Source organism: Mizuhopecten yessoensis, unplaced genomic scaffold (assembly GCF_002113885.1).
Source record: "Mizuhopecten yessoensis strain PY_sf001 unplaced genomic scaffold, ASM211388v2 scaffold8233, whole genome shotgun sequence".
Taxonomy (NCBI): domain Eukaryota; kingdom Metazoa; phylum Mollusca; class Bivalvia; order Pectinida; family Pectinidae; genus Mizuhopecten; species Mizuhopecten yessoensis.
Window position 1 is genome coordinate 246547 of NW_018407445.1, and position 20917 is coordinate 267463.

General features: G+C 37.5%; 1 protein-coding gene across 2 annotated transcripts in view; it reads left to right on the forward strand.

The window, feature by feature from the left end:
- The window catches only part of LOC110455500 (deleted in lung and esophageal cancer protein 1-like), a 29186-nt gene extending 8871 nt beyond the window's left edge, over positions 1-20315 (forward strand). Inside the window, exons 14-38 of one of the 2 annotated variants that reach the window (XM_021505671.1) lie at positions 385-571; positions 879-1018; positions 1452-1545; positions 2105-2235; positions 2564-2722; positions 2973-3115; positions 3591-3744; positions 3947-4057; positions 4500-4630; positions 4800-4982; positions 5406-5485; positions 5679-5830; positions 6718-6824; positions 7230-7300; positions 7430-7561; positions 8846-8863; positions 10111-10340; positions 10743-10862; positions 11355-11449; positions 13116-13194; positions 14156-14344; positions 14690-14836; positions 15007-15160; positions 18696-18819; positions 19384-20315. In XM_021505671.1, coding sequence (XP_021361346.1) covers positions 385-571; positions 879-1018; positions 1452-1545; positions 2105-2235; positions 2564-2722; positions 2973-3115; positions 3591-3744; positions 3947-4057; positions 4500-4630; positions 4800-4982; positions 5406-5485; positions 5679-5830; positions 6718-6824; positions 7230-7300; positions 7430-7561; positions 8846-8863; positions 10111-10340; positions 10743-10862; positions 11355-11449; positions 13116-13194; positions 14156-14344; positions 14690-14836; positions 15007-15160; positions 18696-18819; positions 19384-19507 — 3255 coding nt within the window. In that variant the 3' untranslated portion in view covers positions 19508-20315. The remainder of the gene's footprint in view (positions 1-384; positions 572-878; positions 1019-1451; positions 1546-2104; positions 2236-2563; positions 2723-2972; positions 3116-3590; positions 3745-3946; positions 4058-4499; positions 4631-4799; positions 4983-5405; positions 5486-5678; positions 5831-6717; positions 6825-7229; positions 7301-7429; positions 7562-8845; positions 8864-10110; positions 10341-10742; positions 10863-11354; positions 11450-13115; positions 13195-14155; positions 14345-14689; positions 14837-15006; positions 15161-18695; positions 18820-19383) is intronic. The other variant, XM_021505672.1, reaches the window with a different exon arrangement.
- The last annotated feature ends 602 nt before the right edge of the window (positions 20316-20917 follow it).

A 20917-nucleotide genomic window follows, 5' to 3' on the forward strand; every position in this document is an offset into this window, starting at 1 on the left:
TTAAGAATGGATATCAAGCTTTGTAAGTGATCAAATGTCTCTCTAGACAGATATTCTATATAGGTAAGTGTAAGGGGGTGTTAGTTTACCTAGGCAAAGTTACAGGTGTCATGTATATATGTACTAGAAGTTCTTCCTTTGAAGGAGAACCCTCAATATTGAGGTGATAACACAGACCTTCCTGACACTCCCCCTACCACCTTAACCACCACCGTAGTCATTGGGGGATTACTATGTACAATTACTACCACACGTCGACACCACCACAGGAAAGTTATGATACATATGTAGTAGGGAGTGAGGGAGCTCTGCTTTTGAACTGAGGGAGGAAGACATTGTACATTGTGTTCACCGTTGTCATGTGATTGGTGTTTTGTTTTCCAGGTGAATGAGTTCCACAGTGTTTTACACATGATACTGAAGCAGATCCCTCAGTATGAGGAAGGAGATTCGGCCAAACTTCGTAATCGGGATAGACGCGCCCTCCGTGAGAAGTCAAACCTCAGTGATAGCGGGGATGAGGAAGATGAGGAAGAAGAACCCACAGAAATCTTTCCTCCGTCAAGTGGTGGTAAGTGACCTAAGGTCAAGGCCACAGATAAAAATCAACTGTTTCTACAAAAAATCTGACTTATTATGATTTTTCTAGCTTACTGATGTACAGTGCTTATTTTGTAATTTCCAAGGTGAAGTGAATCTGTAAAGTTCACCACGACAGGGAACATTTCTAGTCAAGTTACACCGCACACCTAACAACTTTTAAATGAAAAATTCAACACTACATAATACATTATTCCAATTAAACGTGAAGAATGAAACTGCACAAAGTCAAGGCTGTATAAAGTAACAAGTTAACAAAGTCTGGTTTGTTTTCATAGTGAGACGACTGCGGGACCTTACTGCTATGGAGATAGAGGTCAAAGGTAACAGTGTGCCCTTGAATGTGGTGCTTCACCCCTACGCTGTGTTCGTCCCGGGTCGCAGCCTTATGGAGACCACCATCAAGAAAAGAGTAACAGTATGTACTTAACCCTACACTAGCTAGTTGATAATTTTGCAAAGATATTCATATATCAGCATATTGTGATTCAGAACCATTTTGGTAATGTACAGGAATAGGAAATATTGGAAGCAGTAATTTTCTATGTAACCTAAATTCACTAATATCACTTTAATAATTTATCTTCATTAAAGCATTCCTTATTGTGTTGTGTTAAATCAGTATATCCAGAATATTTCACACTACCTGGTATATGTGCTAATTGTCATACTTTACCAGGTTATATGTAAACTTTTGAGATTCTTCTGCTAGAATAAGGAACATTAAGTAATGTCAAATATGGCATTGTTCAGACACTTGTGCTAGGCTGATGATCTTGTCGATGTTGACTGTGGAAGTATTTTGATACTTGAATTAGAATGGGGATCATGACTATAGTGATCTCATTTAGATGGCCAATCACAGTCGCTCTACAATCACCTTCCAATGGCAGCCATACAGCGAGGGCTATATACTGGAGATGGAGCCACCGTTTGGTGAACTAGGTAAGAGAGACAAGTGATATCACATCTAGCTTTCACATCCTGTAGATCACAGTCTAAACAATCAATGCTTAAACATCAATCTAATTGTAATCAAAACAAATGTTCACAATGATGGATATCTTTGATGTAACAGACAAAATGTCCACAAAAATCTACACCAGAATATGCTGTGAAGGGGAACAAATGGATGCTAAGTTTCAATGGAGTGATGCTGTTGTCATTTTTGGGGAACAAATGGATGCTAAGTTTCAATGGAGTGATGCTGTTGTCATTTTTTTTTCAAATAAAAGTTTTCCTGTAGGCATACACGTGCTGTTTACATGATAGCATGATGGTCTATCTCAATTGTTAAATTTGTCCATTTCATGTACATGTATTTACAATCTTGTGTATATTTCCAAGTATCTGTCATTACATTTATGTCTCCATCCACCTTATTTATTCTTCATCTTAATTACCCCTTCAAGTACAAACTTGTTGTCTGGTAAAGACAAGCCTTGTATGTACTGAAGTGTTTCTGTTATGGTATTGGTAAGCAATGGTTTCCCTGTCACCACAGATCCTGGGATGGCCATGGACCTGGAGCTGGGTATCACTGGGGCCATGCCAGGCAAGATCAACCATACCCTCTACTGTCACGTGATGAACATGACTGAGCCCCTCCATCTCCATGTGGAAGCTGAGTTTAAGGTAAATGGGAAAAAGATAAAGATGGCTATGTGGAACAAAAACCATTTGACCACATTTTGTTGTTAAATTTTGAAGAAAATTAGTAGGCAAAGAGCTTATTGTTCAAAAGACTTTCACAGCTTTCAATGTTCTGAAGATGTATAAAGATTGATGGTTAACAGGCCCTTGAGAGCAGTTAACCTTTTCACCCTTATGTAACATTAGTAGACTCTACCATGCATTGATTGGGACGAGTCTATTAGAGTCAACAGTAGTGAAAGGGTTAAGGAAAATGTAGTTGATAAAGATCCGAGGTGACCAACTGACCATTTAATCATTTTTTGTGCAGGGTCCAGAACTGATGATCGAGGAGCCAGATGTCAGCTTCGGCCTTGTTTGTCTGGGTAGTCAGGCCACCAAGCAGATCACACTGACAAACCTGGCACAAATCATTACCAAGTGGAGTATCCATGATAGTCCGGAATTCATTGACCTGGACAACGGTGATGTATGTGTCACATTGACGATGCTTTGAATTTGATTTTTGTCTGGCTTATAAAAAAATGTCCTTTTCCAAGTTCATGGGTCATTTGCTGAAGAACGATTAAGGGTTGAGTTGAGTGGGTACATTTCTTACCTTTGTATTTTTAGCACTATACAGTTTACCCCACTCAATCCTCAACCTCATGATTGTTAATAAAAATGTCCAATGCTTGGGATAGGTAATCATCAAATCATTTTTCTAACTATTCCATCAGGATCCCAGTGAATTTGTTTTCACTCCGGCCAGTGGGGAGTTGTCTCCCCTGGAGCAAAAGACAATCTCCATAGAGTTGATACCAACAGCGGTGAAGACCATCAAGCGTGTGTTTACCGTCCAAGTGGTGGATGGCAGTGAGTGGTAAGGATAGAAGAGTCAAGGATATATAGGGATTCATACATTTTCATTCTTCTCTCTTATTGGTTCTGCAGTAAATTCAGTATAATTTGATTTGATATGTTGGTTTGTGATAAAATTTGTTGGTGCTTAGAGAACAATATCTTTAAATATACTTTGTATATATGTATGAATCATTGTGTAGATGACTTTCGTAAAACAGGAAGTGTTTACCAGGAAGCTTTCTTGCTCTTGAACCAAAATGAATTCAACAGAACACAACATTGAAAGAAAATGTCAAATATTTACAGCATTTAAATTCTGAAAAAATGGAAAGGCAAATTTAACACAGGTGAAAATAACTCTTGTAAGACACAAATGTTATATTAATATTTATAGATTTGCAGTTTAACAAGGATCACAAAGATTAGACATGAAATGTAGATGGCTTTAAGATATGAATAGTAGTAGTGTTGAAGACCTAGCTGTTGTGTTTCAGTAACATTGGTGCCACTGCCGAGGTACAGGAGCCGCGGGTGTGTCTAGCTTCCTGTGAAGTGTGTATGGACGATGTATACAAAGGAGTACCAGTACTCTGTCAGGCCACCATCATCAACCAGACACTGATACCCACCTCCTTCTCATGGGGAAAGGTAACTCAGTTTTTGTTACATAGGTAGCAATTCATACTATTTAGCAGACTGTTGACTGGTTTGTGATGACAGCAGCATTATAAAGCATACATATACACTTGTACTGTACTTCTCAGTATATATTTCATTAGGACAGATTTATCGGGATACCATCATCTCCATTGACAAACTTCTTCAATTATCTTGACTTATTTCCTTTCAGATCCAGGGAGGTCATGCTGAAGACTGTGTGGTGGAGCTTGACCCCCAGTGTGGTGAGCTGGCACCACGGGAGGAAAGGTCCATAGATATCCGCTTCATTGCCAACAGAGAGGTAACAACCTATTTCTATCCTGAAAGTTTTGAGTAGACTCCATCCTAAGAGTATTGTTAGACTCCGTCCTGAGACCAAAACTCTAAATACACAATGACAATTTCATTCAGTAATTCATTCAGATAAACTTTAAAGGAGTGGCCCTTACATTTGGATTAAAAGTAAACACATGTGAATTCTGCAATTCAATATTTGGTGGCATATTAATCTGTATATGTTGATTGCAATATGTAGAATTATAATTTTTATTGTTTTATGTTTACACTGTCCCTGATAACCTCCATGAAGAGCTTGATCTGTAAATGAGAATATCTTAAGAGAGTATATAGGAAAAGGTGTCGGACACAAAGTCATTGTCTGGCTGAAAATGGGTTCATATTATGAATGTGTTACACACTATATATACTGGGAATCTAACTGGTAATTTTGTCCTGAACTACAGGGAGAGATCTCGGATGTCCGGATACCCTGTGAAGTAGCCGGGATGGAACAGCTATTGTTTTTGGGTTTGTTCTGTGATGCTAAAGGTCTATCTGTCACTTACAAGACCTCAGCCTTGGGACAACTATCAAGGTAGGCTGTTTCTAGCAATGACAGGGCTGTTAAACCTAATATACCTGTAAACATCATACTCGACAGACATGATTTATTCAGTTGGGAAAGTGTTTAGAATTTCCAATTGATTATTTTAAAAGTTTCATTTACAGACGTTTTTCTGATAATGAATGTTAACATATTTCAGTGAGTACTTTGAAGATGTTTGCCTGGACTTTGAGGAGAAGGTGGACCTTGGTTCTACACCTAAAGTCTACCTACACATCCAGAATTTGTCTGGGATCACAGCCCCATACAGTCTCCACATGGAACACTTCATGGCCAAGCCACCAACCCCACCGGGCAACAAGGATCCCAACACCTCAAGGAGGTACCAGACACTTTCTTTTGATACAGCAGTTTTGTACTGGGTGATGACTGCTCTACCACTAGCTAATAATTTTACATCTTTGTGTTGGCAAGAGATTCAAATTCAAAGGAAACAGGAAATAGATTTTCATTACATTGTATAACAAACTATAAATGTTTAGACAATCTGTTAAGATTCTTATCCTCGAATGGCTCTGTCTTTTCTGATTGATGCAGTAAAGAAAAATTACTTTGTTGAAAAGCAGTTAAATTTGTTATTAAATATGTTTAAATAGGTGATATTTATGTCAAATGAGTGGTGAGCTGAGGGCTTCTTCAATCCTTACCCCCATTAGCTGTAATCTGAGGCAGTGATTAATTCTTATGTGCCCAGTGTTAAGTTGTATTCTAAAAATGTATATCTAACACTATTTTGTCCTGATAGCCAGCAGAGGAGGGTGATGTTGAGTCGGACACCCAACCTGGCAGATCCTCTCAGTAAGACACAGTCTAAGGCACAGCAGGGTGAGTGTCCCTATAATGGCATCTTACAAATAGAATTTACTTAGAACTTACTTCAGACAAGACAGTAAGGATTGTTATTTAAAAATTTTACTCATGAAAATATCTTTTCAATTTTGAATGTGCATATTATTTCAATGACATTTGATGAAATATTTGTAATAGTACATGTAGTAATTTTGTGTTACTTTTTCAGATTTATGTAAAGCTATGCTATCACTAGGCCTTGGTGCCTCTTTCGTGCCCACCCCTGCATCTGGGGTTTTACAGCCATTCGGGGAGCAGATTATAGAGCTCGGAGCTTACTCTGATATGTGGGGCCTCTATACTGACAACTTAATGTGTAAAGTATGTACACTACCAGATTATTTGTTAAAATGTGAACAGAAGGAGGCAACAAAGCCCAATTGTCTGAAATATCATATGGCAGTTTGTATTGTTGGTGTGATGTCACTTAATACTTTTTTGAGATCAATCAAGACAACAGCATGACCTGATATGGAGTTACCTTCCACAGGTGCTCTTGTAATGAATCCTTCATTTGTATCATTTGTCCAATTAAAACTCACAAAATTGTCAAAAAGTTTAAACTTCTCACTAAGTCGGAGAAAAATAAATTTGCCATCTAGAAATATCATGCCTCAAAAATGGTTTATGCAAAACTATAAACTAAACACTATAAACTATAAACTGTAAACTATAAACTGTAAACTATAAACTATAAACTGTAAACTATAAACTATAAACTGTAAACTGTAAACTATAAACTGTAAACTATATACTATAAACTGTAAACTATATCCTATAAACTATAAACTATAAACTATATACTATAAACTGTAAACTATAAATTATAAACTGTAAACTATAAACTATAAACTGTAAACTATAAACTATCAACTGTAAACTATAAACTGTAAACTATAAACTATAAACTGTAAACTATAAACTAAACTATATACTATAAACTGTAAACTATATATTATAAACTGTAAACTATAAACTATAAACTGTAAACTATAAACTATATACTATAAAACAAGTTGACAAACTATAATCGGTAAACTATAAACTATAAACTTTTGAACTATAAACTATAAACTGTAAACTTTAAACTATAAACTATAAAACAAGTTGACATCCTAGAAATTTCAAATAGTTTTACTGATGCAAGATAAGAACAAATTTAGTATTACATAAACAGGCTAATTCACTTACTGGTACATTTGATTTAGATTGGAGACCTGGAGGTGTCAGCCATACCGGTCAAGATGAACGTTGTCGGATGTCCACTTAGCTTCCAGATGACGGCGGCGAAACCGGACCAAAAGCCCATCGTGAGGTAAGAGATAGGGTGTAACACTCTCTTCTATAGGATAGTTCCCCAGTTTAAATTTACTACGAGACAAGAGGACAGTGATCATCATGTTGGTTTGTCAGTATCAAGATTTGTCCGAAATTTTCTGGTGTATTTAATTTTTTATTGGAATGGAAATCTATTTTCCTTCATTCCTAGGACTATTTTAACAATTTTGAACAATCCCACACCCATTTTGCACGTACGCAAGAATTTCTTCAGCTTGCTGTGCTACTAATAAATCATATCCAAATTAAAAGCTTGATAATATTAAAAGATTTATCATAGAGCTAGTTATATATAATTAACATATATTAAACACATAATTTCATGAATACATTGATCTGCCATTTAATTTTTGAATTTTATTTGAAATGATGTTTTTCTCAGGTTTGGGACACACGTATCAGGAGTGGCCGCCACTAGTCGCACCATGAGAATCAACAACACTAGTCCACTGGGTAAGGAGTTATCCTAAACTGTCCATAGAAATATAGTCAATACTGAGTAGCAGTTTATCTCAAGTGATACCTCTTTCTCAGATTTTCGTGTCATTTCAAACGTATGATTCAGAATTTGTGTCCTTTCAGATATCCGCCTTGATTGGCAGTTATTTAACTTGGAGGAGGACGACACAAAATTACTGGATTTCATTGTGGGCTTTGGTGATGCCTTTCCTAAACGTGATGAAAATGGCAAGGAAGTCATTCCACCATGGAAAAGTAAGTAAAAAGAAGCATTATAATGAGCTCTATCATCTCCAGAGAGTTTTGGTTTAGCTCCATTAAATGCCATGAATTAAGTGCCTGTGAGCTTGTGTTTAATTGGCAGGTTATACTGGGTCAACTTCTCTTTAGCAACTTCGTCAGATCTGTAAGGCATTGTCATGATATTTGGAATATTATTGCTTTCTGTGGTGGAGGGCTACCAAGTTTGTTTAATTGAATGATCGACCTTTTCTCATTTTCAAGGTCGGGATGATATATGGTAAAAACTTCAAACAAATTCTTCTACAAATCTATAAGGTTTAGAGTAATGGTATTTGGCCACAACTTGCTTAGATGAAGGGCAATCAAGTTTGTTCAAATAAACACATTTAACCCAAATTCAAGATCAAAAACCTTCAGACAACATATTCTTACAAACCCTGAAGCCTAGAGTCATGATATTTGGCCTGTAGCTTGCTTAGGGAAAAAAATGCCAAATATATGTTCAACTGTATTTCCTTTATGAACATGCAAGGTCACAGGAGTCAGTTGCATTAAAACCATTAAAAGCAAGTTCATGAACTTTGAGGCCTTGAGTTCTGGTGTTTTGTATCTTGCTGAGAAGAAGGGCAGTTAATTTTGATCAAATAAATTACCTTGATAAACATTTCTACCAATTATTTCACGCTTAAATTTCCAGGTGAATAACACAGGCCCTATGGGCTTTTCCTAGTTTAGTTTCCTAAATGCACCATGTAATTTGGACAAATATTGCACGAAATGATCCCTTGTAACTTCTTTGTAATGATACATTTACAATGTACATATGTATTTGTTGTACTTTACTGTGTACTGCAAGAAATGAGTATATAAATTATAATTTCACTGTTTATTAGGTAGTCTGGTATTCAGTTCAGGAAAAGTTAATAATTATAGCTAATTTTATGTATTGCTTTCATTAATTGCACTCATTACTGGATGTAGTTTGTACAAACAGCTCATGAAAAAATATCTTCATAATTGAATTATCTGTATCCCATAGAGAACATTTGTTCACAGCAGTTTTACCATTAATTTTGTGTATAAAGTTTCTACTTTAATGTAACTGTTTATTGTGATCCATAAGTCAGTTCAGACACATATTATCAACTGACCTGTACATGTCTGTATGACAAACCTACACCGTGCACGTGGTTAGCTATAACACTACACCACATACCAAGTTAGGTATATATCAGGAAACCAGACTAGGTATGAATTTATATATGGTAACTTGTGTATGAACCTATTACTCTGTAGATGAGAAGCAAACTGTTGGTAAGAATGCCCATACTGGAGTTTTTTTTATTCTATTTTACATGTTCCTCACTGTAGAAAATATATCTCACACTTGTATCACTCTATTTGATGTGATTAATCATGAAAGTTGTTTTCACCTTTGTCTACCTTTTATTTACTGCATGTAAAACCAAATAAGTAACAGTCCATCTCTCCCTTGACACTGCATGTACAACCAAATAAGTAACAGTCTATCTCTCCCTTGACACTGCATGTACAACCAAATAAGTAACAGCCCATCTCTCCCATGGCACTGCATGTTATTTTAGTCCTTCCAGCCTTTTTCACTAACATCAATACTTTTGCATGAATAATATTATTCCATTCGAAAACAATTGGTCAACAATGAATTTGTTCAAGTTTCAAGAATAGGTAATGTATGCTTTGTTTCCATAAGTGGCCATTTTAGATGGCTACAAGATGGCCACCCTGATTTGACAGCATGTATACACCTGTGATGACCGTCCTATAACACTAAACTTACCTTTTACCGTTACTTTCTTCACTAACTGCATGCGGCCAACAGCCCTTACTTGTTACTTTATTTTTGTTCCGATAGCTTACATTGAATATCTCCCCCTATGTTTCTCCCACCAGGAAACATTTTTGATTTATTACAGGGATGAAAATGTCAGACTTTATGTTTGAAGTTATCGCCATGTTATTTACTCATTATTGAAAAAAAAAGTAAAATAAGTGAATAAGATATGTTATCAATATAATCTTAATAGGTTTTGTTAATAAACAACTCCCTCCAATATAGTGGACAGAGTATAATTATTCTTTAAATTGTTCTTTTCTTTGTTTTATAAACAATGTATTTTTTTTTACAGTGAATGTTTAAAAAATGGATGTCATTTAAAATGTTCATAGTAAATGTTTATATTTGTATCTTGGATAAATAAAGACTGTGGGTTACTTTAATGATGTTGATAAAAAAACATTATCAAGTAACTTTCCTTAATTTCAGTTATGTATTCTCTGTGCGGTGAAATTTAAGTTAACCCTTTCACCCCTATGTAACTTTAGTAAACTCTACCATGCATTAATCTGGATAAGTCCATTGTGGTCTACATTGTTGAAAGGGTTAAGGAAAAAAATCATTTAAATGAGTGTTACAAGTGTTTGAAACCAAAGCCTTACTAGTAAGATTGTTACATGGTATCCAAGTACCGAATGTATTAATGCTGTCAATGATTTCATGACGTCATATGATGTCTCCCCAGTGCCCGAGATGCCAAAGAGGATGCCTACAGAGTTTATACCCAATTCTCCCGACACCCTGCCTCCTCTGACAAGGGAGGTAACTCGAGTGATCAGCACACCTACAGCACCTGCAGCCCCAGTTGTAGAGCCAGTCCCTATAGAACCCCTCATGAAGTTTGCGTCAGTTTTTGTCCGCTCACATGAAGGTGTTCCCTGTGAATCTCCATACAATATCAAAAACAAACAAATGGTATGTTTATTTATGTATCAACAGAATCCATTGATTGATTGAATTAATATCCTATATTTATAGTTCCCTCATCAATCTAAGTTTGTTAATTCAAGAATAGCTCTAATTCTAGTTTGCATTCAAACATTTTCAACCATTTGAGATATCTAAAAAAACTGATATGATAATTCTTCCAGGCTAGTCCAACAGGTACGTTTGATAACACTTTCTTTTCAATATTAAGTAGTTCATCTTTCCATGCATATACAACACCAGTACAAACCGAAAATTGAATATTGTATGGAATGAAGTGATACTACATGTATAAGAAAACTTACTTTTTATGCTATTTTTCATTGTTGAGAAATTTCACGGGTGGCTGACATGTACAATGCTGAAACGAACATTTGTCTTTGAATTTAGATGATTCCAGCTAGAGGAAATGCCAGTGTCAGTGTTAACTTTACCCCATTCCCAACAGGCCAGGTGTCTGAGGAAACGGACTGCACTGGATACGCTATGGGATTCATGAGCCTGGACAATGTGAGTTCTCCTAGGAATAGGGTAATATTGCAGGAATCCAAACTTTTAAACATAGACTGATAGTCACCCAAATTTTCTGGAAGATTCCAAGATTTTATTCTGAGTTAACCCCTCCAGGGCAAAGAGAAATGCAGTAATATGAAAATAATTTGCCTATCTACCTTTAGTGATTGAGGTCAAGCTGAATAAATAACATACAGGAAGTCTAAACTGCAACTGAAAACTGGTAATCTAATCTCTAGAAGAGAAGAATTAAAAATTCAAAAATAAAAAATCCTTTTCTTAATATCCATTAATTTGGTTTCATAATTTTTAGTTTATCATAAATTTTTCGATGTGATAAGATTTTTTTGGGGAAAAAAATGTGGAAATTATTTGATTGGTATTGATAATAAGTAGAAGTTACTGTTGTTACAAAAGGTATATTGACCTTTTTTTAAAAGTAAAATTATTAACTCTGTACCTTAATAAATATATATTTTTGTATTTCAGAATAAAGCATGTACAGAAAACAAAGTGAGTCGTCTCCAGGGTTATAACATGTCCAATCTGAGACTTGACATGACTGCTCACCTCAAACCAGCACTGTAAGTCGAGCCAGAAAACATTTCAAAGTGTTCCAGTTTATTTCACAAACAAATACAGTAAAACTTGATTATGTGGACGTTTCCCAGACCTTATTTAATACAGTTTGATGTACATGTACACTTTGGATATAACAAAATGATACATTTCAATATTTACAAAATAACTGTCAGGGGAACAAAAAGATCACTTCAAGATCAATGTATATCTGTATAAAAGTGGTATTTGAGGTTGGATGTCAATTTAGTATTTGAGACATTAAGAATAAAAGCAGTATTTGAGAAATCAGGTTTAAATGTGGTATGTGTATTTCAAACATCAGGTTTAAATGTGGTTCGTGTATTTGAGACATCGGGTTTACATGTGGTATGTGTATTTGAGACATCAGGTTTACATGTGGTATGTGTATTTGAGACATCAGGTTTAAATGTGGTACGTGTATTTGAGATGTCAGGTTTAAATGTGGTATGTGTATTTGAGACATCAGGTTTAAATGTGGTACGTGTATTTGAGATATCAGATTTAAATGTGGTATGTGTATTTGAGATGTCAGGTTTAAATGTGGTATGTGTATTTGAGACATCAGGTTTAAATGTGGTACGTGTATTTGAGATATCAGATTTAAATGTGGTATGTGTATTTGAGATGTCAGGTTTAAATGTGGTATGTGTATTTGAGACATCAGGTTTAAATGTGGTATGTGTATTTGAGACATCAGGTTTAAATGTGGTATGTGTATTTGAGACATCAGGTTTAAATGTGGTATGTGTATTTGAGACATCAGGTTTAAATGTGGTATGTGTATTTGAGACATCAGGTTTAAATGTGGTATGTGTATTTGAGACATCAGGTTTAAATGTGGTATGTGTATTTGAGACATCAGGTTTAAATGTGGTATGTGTATTTGAGACATCAGGTTTAAATGTGGTATGTGTATTTGAGACATCAGGTTTAAATGTGGTACGTGTATTTGAGATACCAGGTTTAAATGTGGTTCGTGTATTTGAGACATCAGGTTTAAATGTAGTATGTGTATTTGAGACATCAGGTTTAAATGTGGTACGTGTATTTGAGACATCAGGTTTAAATGTGGTATGTGTATTTGAGACATCAGGTTTAAATGTGGTACGTGTATTTGAGATATCAGGTTTAAATGTGGTAAGTGTATTTGAGACATCAGGTTAAAATGTAGTATGTGTATTTGAGACATCAGGTTTAAATGTGGTACGTGTATTTGAGATACCAGGTTTAAATGTGGTTCGTGTATTTGAGACATCAGGTTTAAATGTAGTATGTGTATTTGAGACATCAGGTTTAAATGTGGTACGTGTATTTGAGATATCGGGTTTAAATGTGGTACGTGTATTTGAGATATCGGGTTTAAATGTGGTTCGTGTATTTGAGATATCAGGTTTAAATATAGTACGTCTATTTGAGATATCAGGTTTAAATGTGGTATGTGTATTTGAGACATCAGGTTTAAATGTAGTACGTGTATTTGAGATATCAGGTTTAAATGTGGTATGTGTATTTGAGATATCGGGTTTAAATGTGGTACGTGTATTTGAGACATCGGGTTTAAATGTGGTACGTGTATTTGAGATATTGGGTTTAAATGTGATATGTGTATTTGAGACATCAAATATAACTGTTGTAATTGTGCTTCAGACTGAATATTGAGCCTACCGATGAAGAGGGCATGAGGTACCGATCAGCCATGAGTGATCTCCTCCTGGAAGGGGGCAGGGTATGTAGCAGGTCTGACACTTTGTCCCACAATTGTCCCAATCCAAGTTGGCAGAAAGTTGCTTATATTTTCCCAGACTGAAGTCATTACATTATCTCCACCTAGGAAAGAGCCCATCCCCAGTTGTTACAAGGGAAATAGCAAAGGTCCAGATGTGGGTAACAATGTAGTAAAGGTCAATGTATTTAATGCTCCTATTGGGATCAAACCTGGACCTCTGGCTTACTAGTATGATGCTTAACCGACTGAAATAAAGAGAAGTTCTCTCCAGCTAAGTGAGTAGGGAGCTGCTGGTATTTTATTAGACAGTCAAACTTCAATAAAGCACATTGCAATAAAGTACATGTACCTGTAGAGCAAGTAACAACTTTAAGATTTACAGAGTATTTCAAGATACCCCAGTGTTATAATGATAATTCTGTATGTGATAGCATAAGTTGTAATTAAGAACTTCTCTGTGTGATATCAGGAGATCAAAATAAATTACAACATTTTTGTGTATGAACTTGCCGTATGGACGCTAAATTTATGAAAGTAACTTTTCCAGAAATCTTCCGTACTGTAGTGGTTCTTTAAGGATTTCTTTATCAGATGTTGTCCCAAAAATTCTTCGAAAAGTTATAGATTATGAACGATTATTATACCCCCTGCAACAAAGTTAGCGGAGTGTGGGAAGTGTACTGGAGTCAGCTTCTTCGTCTTTCTCGACAACTCCTCTGAAACTATTAAGCTGATTTCAACGACACTTTATACGCATACTCAGAACATCATGTACTTAGGCGTCTGATATCTATATTAAATTCCTTTCAAGACAAATTTTCCAAATATGTGTGACCAATTACAATGAAACTTTCTGGGATACCTGAGTGACCTACATTGTATTTGAATGGGATAATAAGTGGTGATATAATATATGACATTGTGAATATTTGTCTTTGACTTTGTTATTTTGCATCTTCAGACAAAAGAGGAGAGCTCCAAGGTATGTAGTGCTGTCCTGGCCAACCACACAGAAACGCCCCTCACCTTTAAACTCATTACCAAGCCTCCGTTTGTACTGGTGGACCTCAACCCCTCCACCAACCGCGCTGGTGCCACATCCATCCAGGAGACTGAGATGCAGACCTTACGGCCCCAACACAACTTGTTGGTTAGTGATTTCTCAGTAACACTGGTGTGTAATGCCCTAGAGACTCCATGTATTACTTCAAGGTTTCTGAGGTTGATTAACAATAGGCACTTAGGTACAATGTATTTCATTTAGGTGAGTAACTCTTACGGACCCAGTATACTGTTGTAAGGATCCCTGTTTCACTGTAGGTAATTCAAAATAAAGAATTCTACCGTTGTTTTTCATAAAAAAAGTCAAATATTAATATGCAAGTATGATTAAATACTAGGTAATAACAGGCCAGGTAAGCAATTCAGGCTTGATGGGCCTTTTGTTATCCGTGATATGTAGTTAATCACTAAGTGTTCTGTGAACGTTTTGTAGGTAAAGGTCGCTTTCCAAACATCCACTGACCTCCTTGATCTTGGAGAGGAAACAGAGGAAAATGGTGAATCAGACGAAGTAACGAGAAACCAGAAGATTGAGATCAACGACCACCTAACGGTTGAATTTAACAACTCTGCAGTACAGGTAAGCTATCTACAAATTCATATATTGATAGTTTATAATCATTGGCCAAATGAGCCATTCTGCTAACTGATTAGATAGAAACAATGTATGCTTTTCACTATTGATCACTTTATACAATGCATTAGCTGTTCTGATTGAATACTACAGTGCTGTATTTTGTATCTGTACAGAAAGTACCTCTCTATGCTACCCTGTCTGTGCCTCAAATACAGCTGTCCAAGCAAGAGCTCGACTTTGGGACCTGTCTTGTTGGTCAACAGCGGGAACTCCAGCTTCTCATCTCCAACGTGACAGCATCACACAGCTTCTGGACCGTAGAGACAGGTATGTTGTGTGATCTGGACTATAGAGACATGTATGTTGTGTGATCTGGACTGTAGAGACAGGTATGTTGTGTGATCTGGACTCTAGAGACAGGTATGTTGTGTGATCTGGACCGTAGAGACTGGTATGATATGTGATCTGGATCGTAGAGACAGGTATGTTGTGTGATCTGGACTGTAGAGACAGGGATGTTGTGTGATCTGGACCGTAGAGACAGGTATGTTGTGTGATCTGGACCGTAGAGACTGGTATGATATGTGATTTGGACTGTAGAGACAGGGATGTTGTGTGATCTGGACCGTAGAGACTGGTATGATATGTGATCTGGATCGTAGAGACAGGGATGTTGTGTGATCTGGACTGTAGAGACAGGGATGTTGTGTGATCTGGACTGTAGAGACAGGGGTGTTGTGTGATCTGGACTATAGAGACAGGTATGTTGTGTGATCTGGACTGTAGAGACAGGTATGTTGTGTGATCTGGACTGTAGAAACAGGTATGTTGTGTGATCTGGACTGTAGAGAAAGGTATGTTGTCTGATCTGGACTGTAGAGAAAGGTATGTTGTCTGATCTGGACCGTAGAGACAGGTATGTTGTGTGATCTGGACCGTAGAGACAGGTATGTTGTGTGATCTGGACCATAGAGACAGGTATGTTTAGTGATCTGGACCGTAGAGACAGGTATGTTGTGTGATCTGGACTGTAAAGTCAGGTATGTTGTGTGATCTGGACCGTAGAGACTGGTATGATATGTGATCTGGATCGTAGAGACAGGTATGTTGTGTGATCTGGACTGTAGAGACAGGTATGTTGTGTGATCTGGACCGTAGAGACAGGTATGTTGTGTGATCTGGACTGTAGAGACAGGTATGTTGTGTGATCTGGACTGTAGAGACAGGTATGTTGTGTGATCTGGACTGTAGAGACAGGTATGTTGTGTGATCTGGACTGTAGAGACAGGTATGTTGTGTGATCTGGACTGTAGAGACAGGTATGTTGTGTGATCTGGACTGTAGAGACAGGTATGTTGTGTGATCTGGACTGTAGAGACAGGTATGTTGTGTGATCTGGACTGTAGAGACAGGTATGTTGTGTGATCTGGACTGTAGAGACAGGTATGTTGTGTGATCTGGACTGTAGAGACAGGTATGTTGTGTGATCTGGACTGTAGAGACAGGTATGTTGTGTGATCTGGACTGTAGAGACAGGTATGTTGTGTGATCTGGACTGTAGAGACAGGTATGTTGTGTGATCTGGACTGTAGAGACAGGTATGTTGTGTGATCTGGACTGTAGAGACAGGTATGTTGTGTGATCTGGACTGTAGAGACAGGTATGTTGTGTGATCTGGACTGTAGAGACAGGTATGTTGTGTGATCTGGACTGTAGAGACAGGTATGTTGTGTGATCTGGACTGTAGAGACAGGTATGTTGTGTGATCTGGACTGTAGAGACAGGTATGTTGTGTGATCTGGACTGTAGAGACAGGTATGTTGTGTGATCTGGACTGTAGAGACAGGTATGTTGTGTGATCTGGACTGTAGAGACAGGTATGTTGTGTGATCTGGACTGTAGAGACAGGTATGTTGTGTGATCTGGACTGTAGAGACAGGTATGTTGTGTGATCTGGACTGTAGAGACAGGTATGTTGTGTGATCTGGACTGTAGAGACAGGTATGTTGTGTGATCTGGACTGTAGAGACAGGTATGTTGTGTGATCTGGACTGTAGAGACAGGTATGTTGTGTGATCTGGACTGTAGAGACAGGTATGTTGTGTGATCTGGACTGTAGAGACAGGTATGTTGTGTGATCTGGACTGTAGAGACAGGTATGTTGTGTGATCTGGACTGTAGAGACAGGTATGTTGTGTGATCTGGACTGTAGAGACAGGTATGTTGTGTGATCTGGACTGTAGAGACAGGTATGTTGTGTGATCTGGACTGTAGAGACAGGTATGTTGTGTGATCTGGACTGTAGAGACAGGTATGTTGTGTGATCTGGACTGTAGAGACAGGTATGTTGTGTGATCTGGACCGTAGAGACAGGTATGTTGTGTGATCTGGACTGTAGAGACAGGTATGTTGTGTGATCTGGACTGTAGAGACAGGTATGTTGTGTGATCTGGACTGTAGAGACAGGTATGTTGTGTGATCTGGACTGTAGAGACAGGTATGTTGTGTGATCTGGACTGTAGAGACAGGTATGTTGTGTGATCTGGACTGTAGAGACAGGTATGTTGTGTGATCTGGACTGTAGAGACAGGTATGTTGTGTGATCTGGACTGTAGAGACAGGTATGTTGTGTGATCTGGACTGTAGAGACAGGTATGTTGTGTGATCTGGACTGTAGAGACAGGTATGTTGTGTGATCTGGACTGTAGAGACAGGTATGTTGTGTGATCTGGACTGTAGAGACAGGTATGTTGTGTGATCTGGACTGTAGAGACAGGTATGTTGTGTGATCTGGACTGTAGAGACAGGTATGTTGTGTGATCTGGACTGTAGAGACAGGTATGTTGTGTGATCTGGACTGTAGAGACAGGTATGTTGTGTGATCTGGACTGTAGAGACAGGTATGTTGTGTGATCTGGACTGTAGAGACAGGTATGTTGTGTGATCTGGACTGTAGAGACAGGTATGTTGTGTGATCTGGACTGTAGAGACAGGTATGTTGTGTGATCTGGACTGTAGAGACAGGTATGTTGTGTGATCTGGACTGTAGAGACAGGTATGTTGTGTGATCTGGACTGTAGAGACAGGTATGTTGTGTGATCTGGACTGTAGAGACAGGTATGTTGTGTGATCTGGACTGTAGAGACAGGTATGTTGTGTGATCTGGACTGTAGAGACAGGTATGTTGTGTGATCTGGACTGTAGAGACAGGTATGTTGTGTGATCTGGACTGTAGAGACAGGTATGTTGTGTGATCTGGACTGTAGAGACAGGTATGTTGTGTGATCTGGACTGTAGAGACAGGTATGTTGTGTGATCTGGACTGTAGAGACAGGTATGTTGTGTGATCTGGACTGTAGAGACAGGTATGTTGTGTGATCTGGACTGTAGAGACAGGTATGTTGTGTGATCTGGACTGTAGAGACAGGTATGTTGTGTGATCTGGACTGTAGAGACAGGTATGTTGTGTGATCTGGACTGTAGAGACAGGTATGTTGTGTGATCTGGACTATAGAGACAGGTATGTTGTGTGATCTGGACCGTAGAGACAGGTATGTTGTGTGATCTGGACCGTAGAGACAGGTATGTTGTGTGACAAAAAAGCAAAAAGATTGACTTATTGAACAGTTGCTAGAATTACTTGGTTCTGTTTAAATATGCTGGTTCTTAATATGTATAATAGCAATGTATATTTACCTGTTGACAGTTTTCTGTTTGCCTGACACTCACACTTGATTAATTGTTAGGATAATGTCTCAATAAAAAAAAATTCTATACACAGAATTTTGTTGAAATCTTGAGGTTGATAACTTTCATGAAAAGACATTGAATTTCCCTTTACTTTAGAAATTATATATTACAGAATCCATGTTGCCTGGTTGCAGTCAGGACACATTCCTGATTACACCCTCTAGTGGCCAGCTAGAGGCACACATCACCCATATCAGTGACAGCAAGACTCTCCTCCATGTTTTCTTCACTGCAAAGTAAGTAATGGCAGCTGCACATTCACCTGTAATTTCCTCTACAAATATTTCAGAATCAATTTAACGTAGCTAGATTTATAAATTCACACTGCACCTTCCCTCAAATGGAATGGAATAAGAAGCAAATTGTAACCAGTATTAGTGAATATTAGGGATAATAGCGATAGGATGCATCACCCCTGTGTGATATAGACAAAGGAAGATCAGTTAAATAGCCAAGTGTTGTAGTCCAGAATGAGGCTGTGTCGAGTTGTTGACATCAAAGATTCTATCCAGAGGCTTGATATTTCCTTGTCTTCATCACACAGGGGTTTGTAGTAACTATTTCCTCTCACACTGTTTATATACCTCGGGCCTCTACTGTTATACTAACTGGCACCTCTGAATCCTAAGTTGATCCTGGCGATGCTAATACCTACCTAAAAATGGAATGAACCTGATAAATGTGTGGGAATAGTCTTACCCGTAATCATATGCCCATGTTGATATGTGATTATTTCTGGTATCTATTGTAAGTAGGGATTATAAACCTATCTTTAATATTTCTATTTTGTTTAATTGCAGACATGCAGAATACTATGAGGCTATGTTTGTTTTCAAAGGCGTGCTGGGAGAAACGCCCCAGAGACTGGCCATCAAGGGTCAAGGATCGTATGATGGCCGTTTTGAGGCCATTCTTAACGTATGATTTAGCCTGTGCTATTATTGATAGGATGTACTGTGATACAAGATGACTTTGACGTTGTTTTTTGATAACTTTGATTTTCATGAATTGACATTATTCATGTTAAGTTTTGGTTTAAATGTGAGAAGTAGAATTTTATTCACATCCGTCCAAAATATTTTATACCTTTTTTGACATACAAGATATTTAAAAAGCGTTTTCAGCATCTATGGATGACCTTGTGCATTTGACACTCTTTTGTCGCTTGAAATTAACTACTGGAAATCACTTGATAGGATAGCTATCAGGAATTACTGGAAATCACTTGATAGGATAGCTATCAGGAATTACTGGAAATCACTTGATAGGATAGCTATCAGGAATCACTGGAAATCACTTGATAGGATAGCTATCAGGAATTACTGGAAATCACTTGATAGGATAGCTATCAGGAATTACTGGAAATCTTCATTATTAATTCCATAGATATTAACTATAAATATTGAAATAGCATCCTCCACTGTGAATTAAAGTATAGTGAATAAGACCTACAGGTATAGGTCGCAGAATATTTTAAAAATAAAGTGATTAACAGTGTAGAAGAGAGCTGATCTCACCCATATATGTTCATCAGTCGAATGGTCTCTCATCATATCCTATTTTGTTTTCCCCATTTTATGTTGACCAATTTCAGGTGATTGGATGAACTATAAGAGTATTTTGTTTGTATGCTTTCCAATAAAGCAACATTACTAAATTTGTTTTTATTATATTTTACTTTTAATCAATATGGACAAAGTGCTTGAATGTTGAGGGATGAGTATCCTTACATATATTAGAAAATAAAACAAAAAACAGGCGAGTGATTCGGGCCCATTGTACCTTGTTTTTGACATGTTTTTATAAGACGATATAGTTGTCCAGTTGTCAGTTTCAATAGATAGTGCTGATGTGATTGATTGCCACAACTAACATCACCAAATATAACACACACCAATAAAAGCCACAAACCACATACCACAAACCACCACAAACCAGACACTACTACATAGTCATGCCACACACACCACAACCTCGACCACATACCATGCATGACACACACCACCACAAACCAGACACTACCACATACCAATGCATATAACACACACCACCACAAACCAGACACTACCACATAGCCATGCCAAACACACCACAAACTCGACCACAAACCAGACACCACCACATAGTCATGCCACACACCCCACAACCTCGACCACATACCATGCATGCCACAGACCACCACAAACCAGACACTACCACATACCAATGCATACCACACACCACCACAAACCAGACACTACCACATATCCATGCCACACACACCACAAACTCGACCACAAACCAGACAAAACCACATAGCCATGCCACACACACCACAAACTCGACCACAAACAA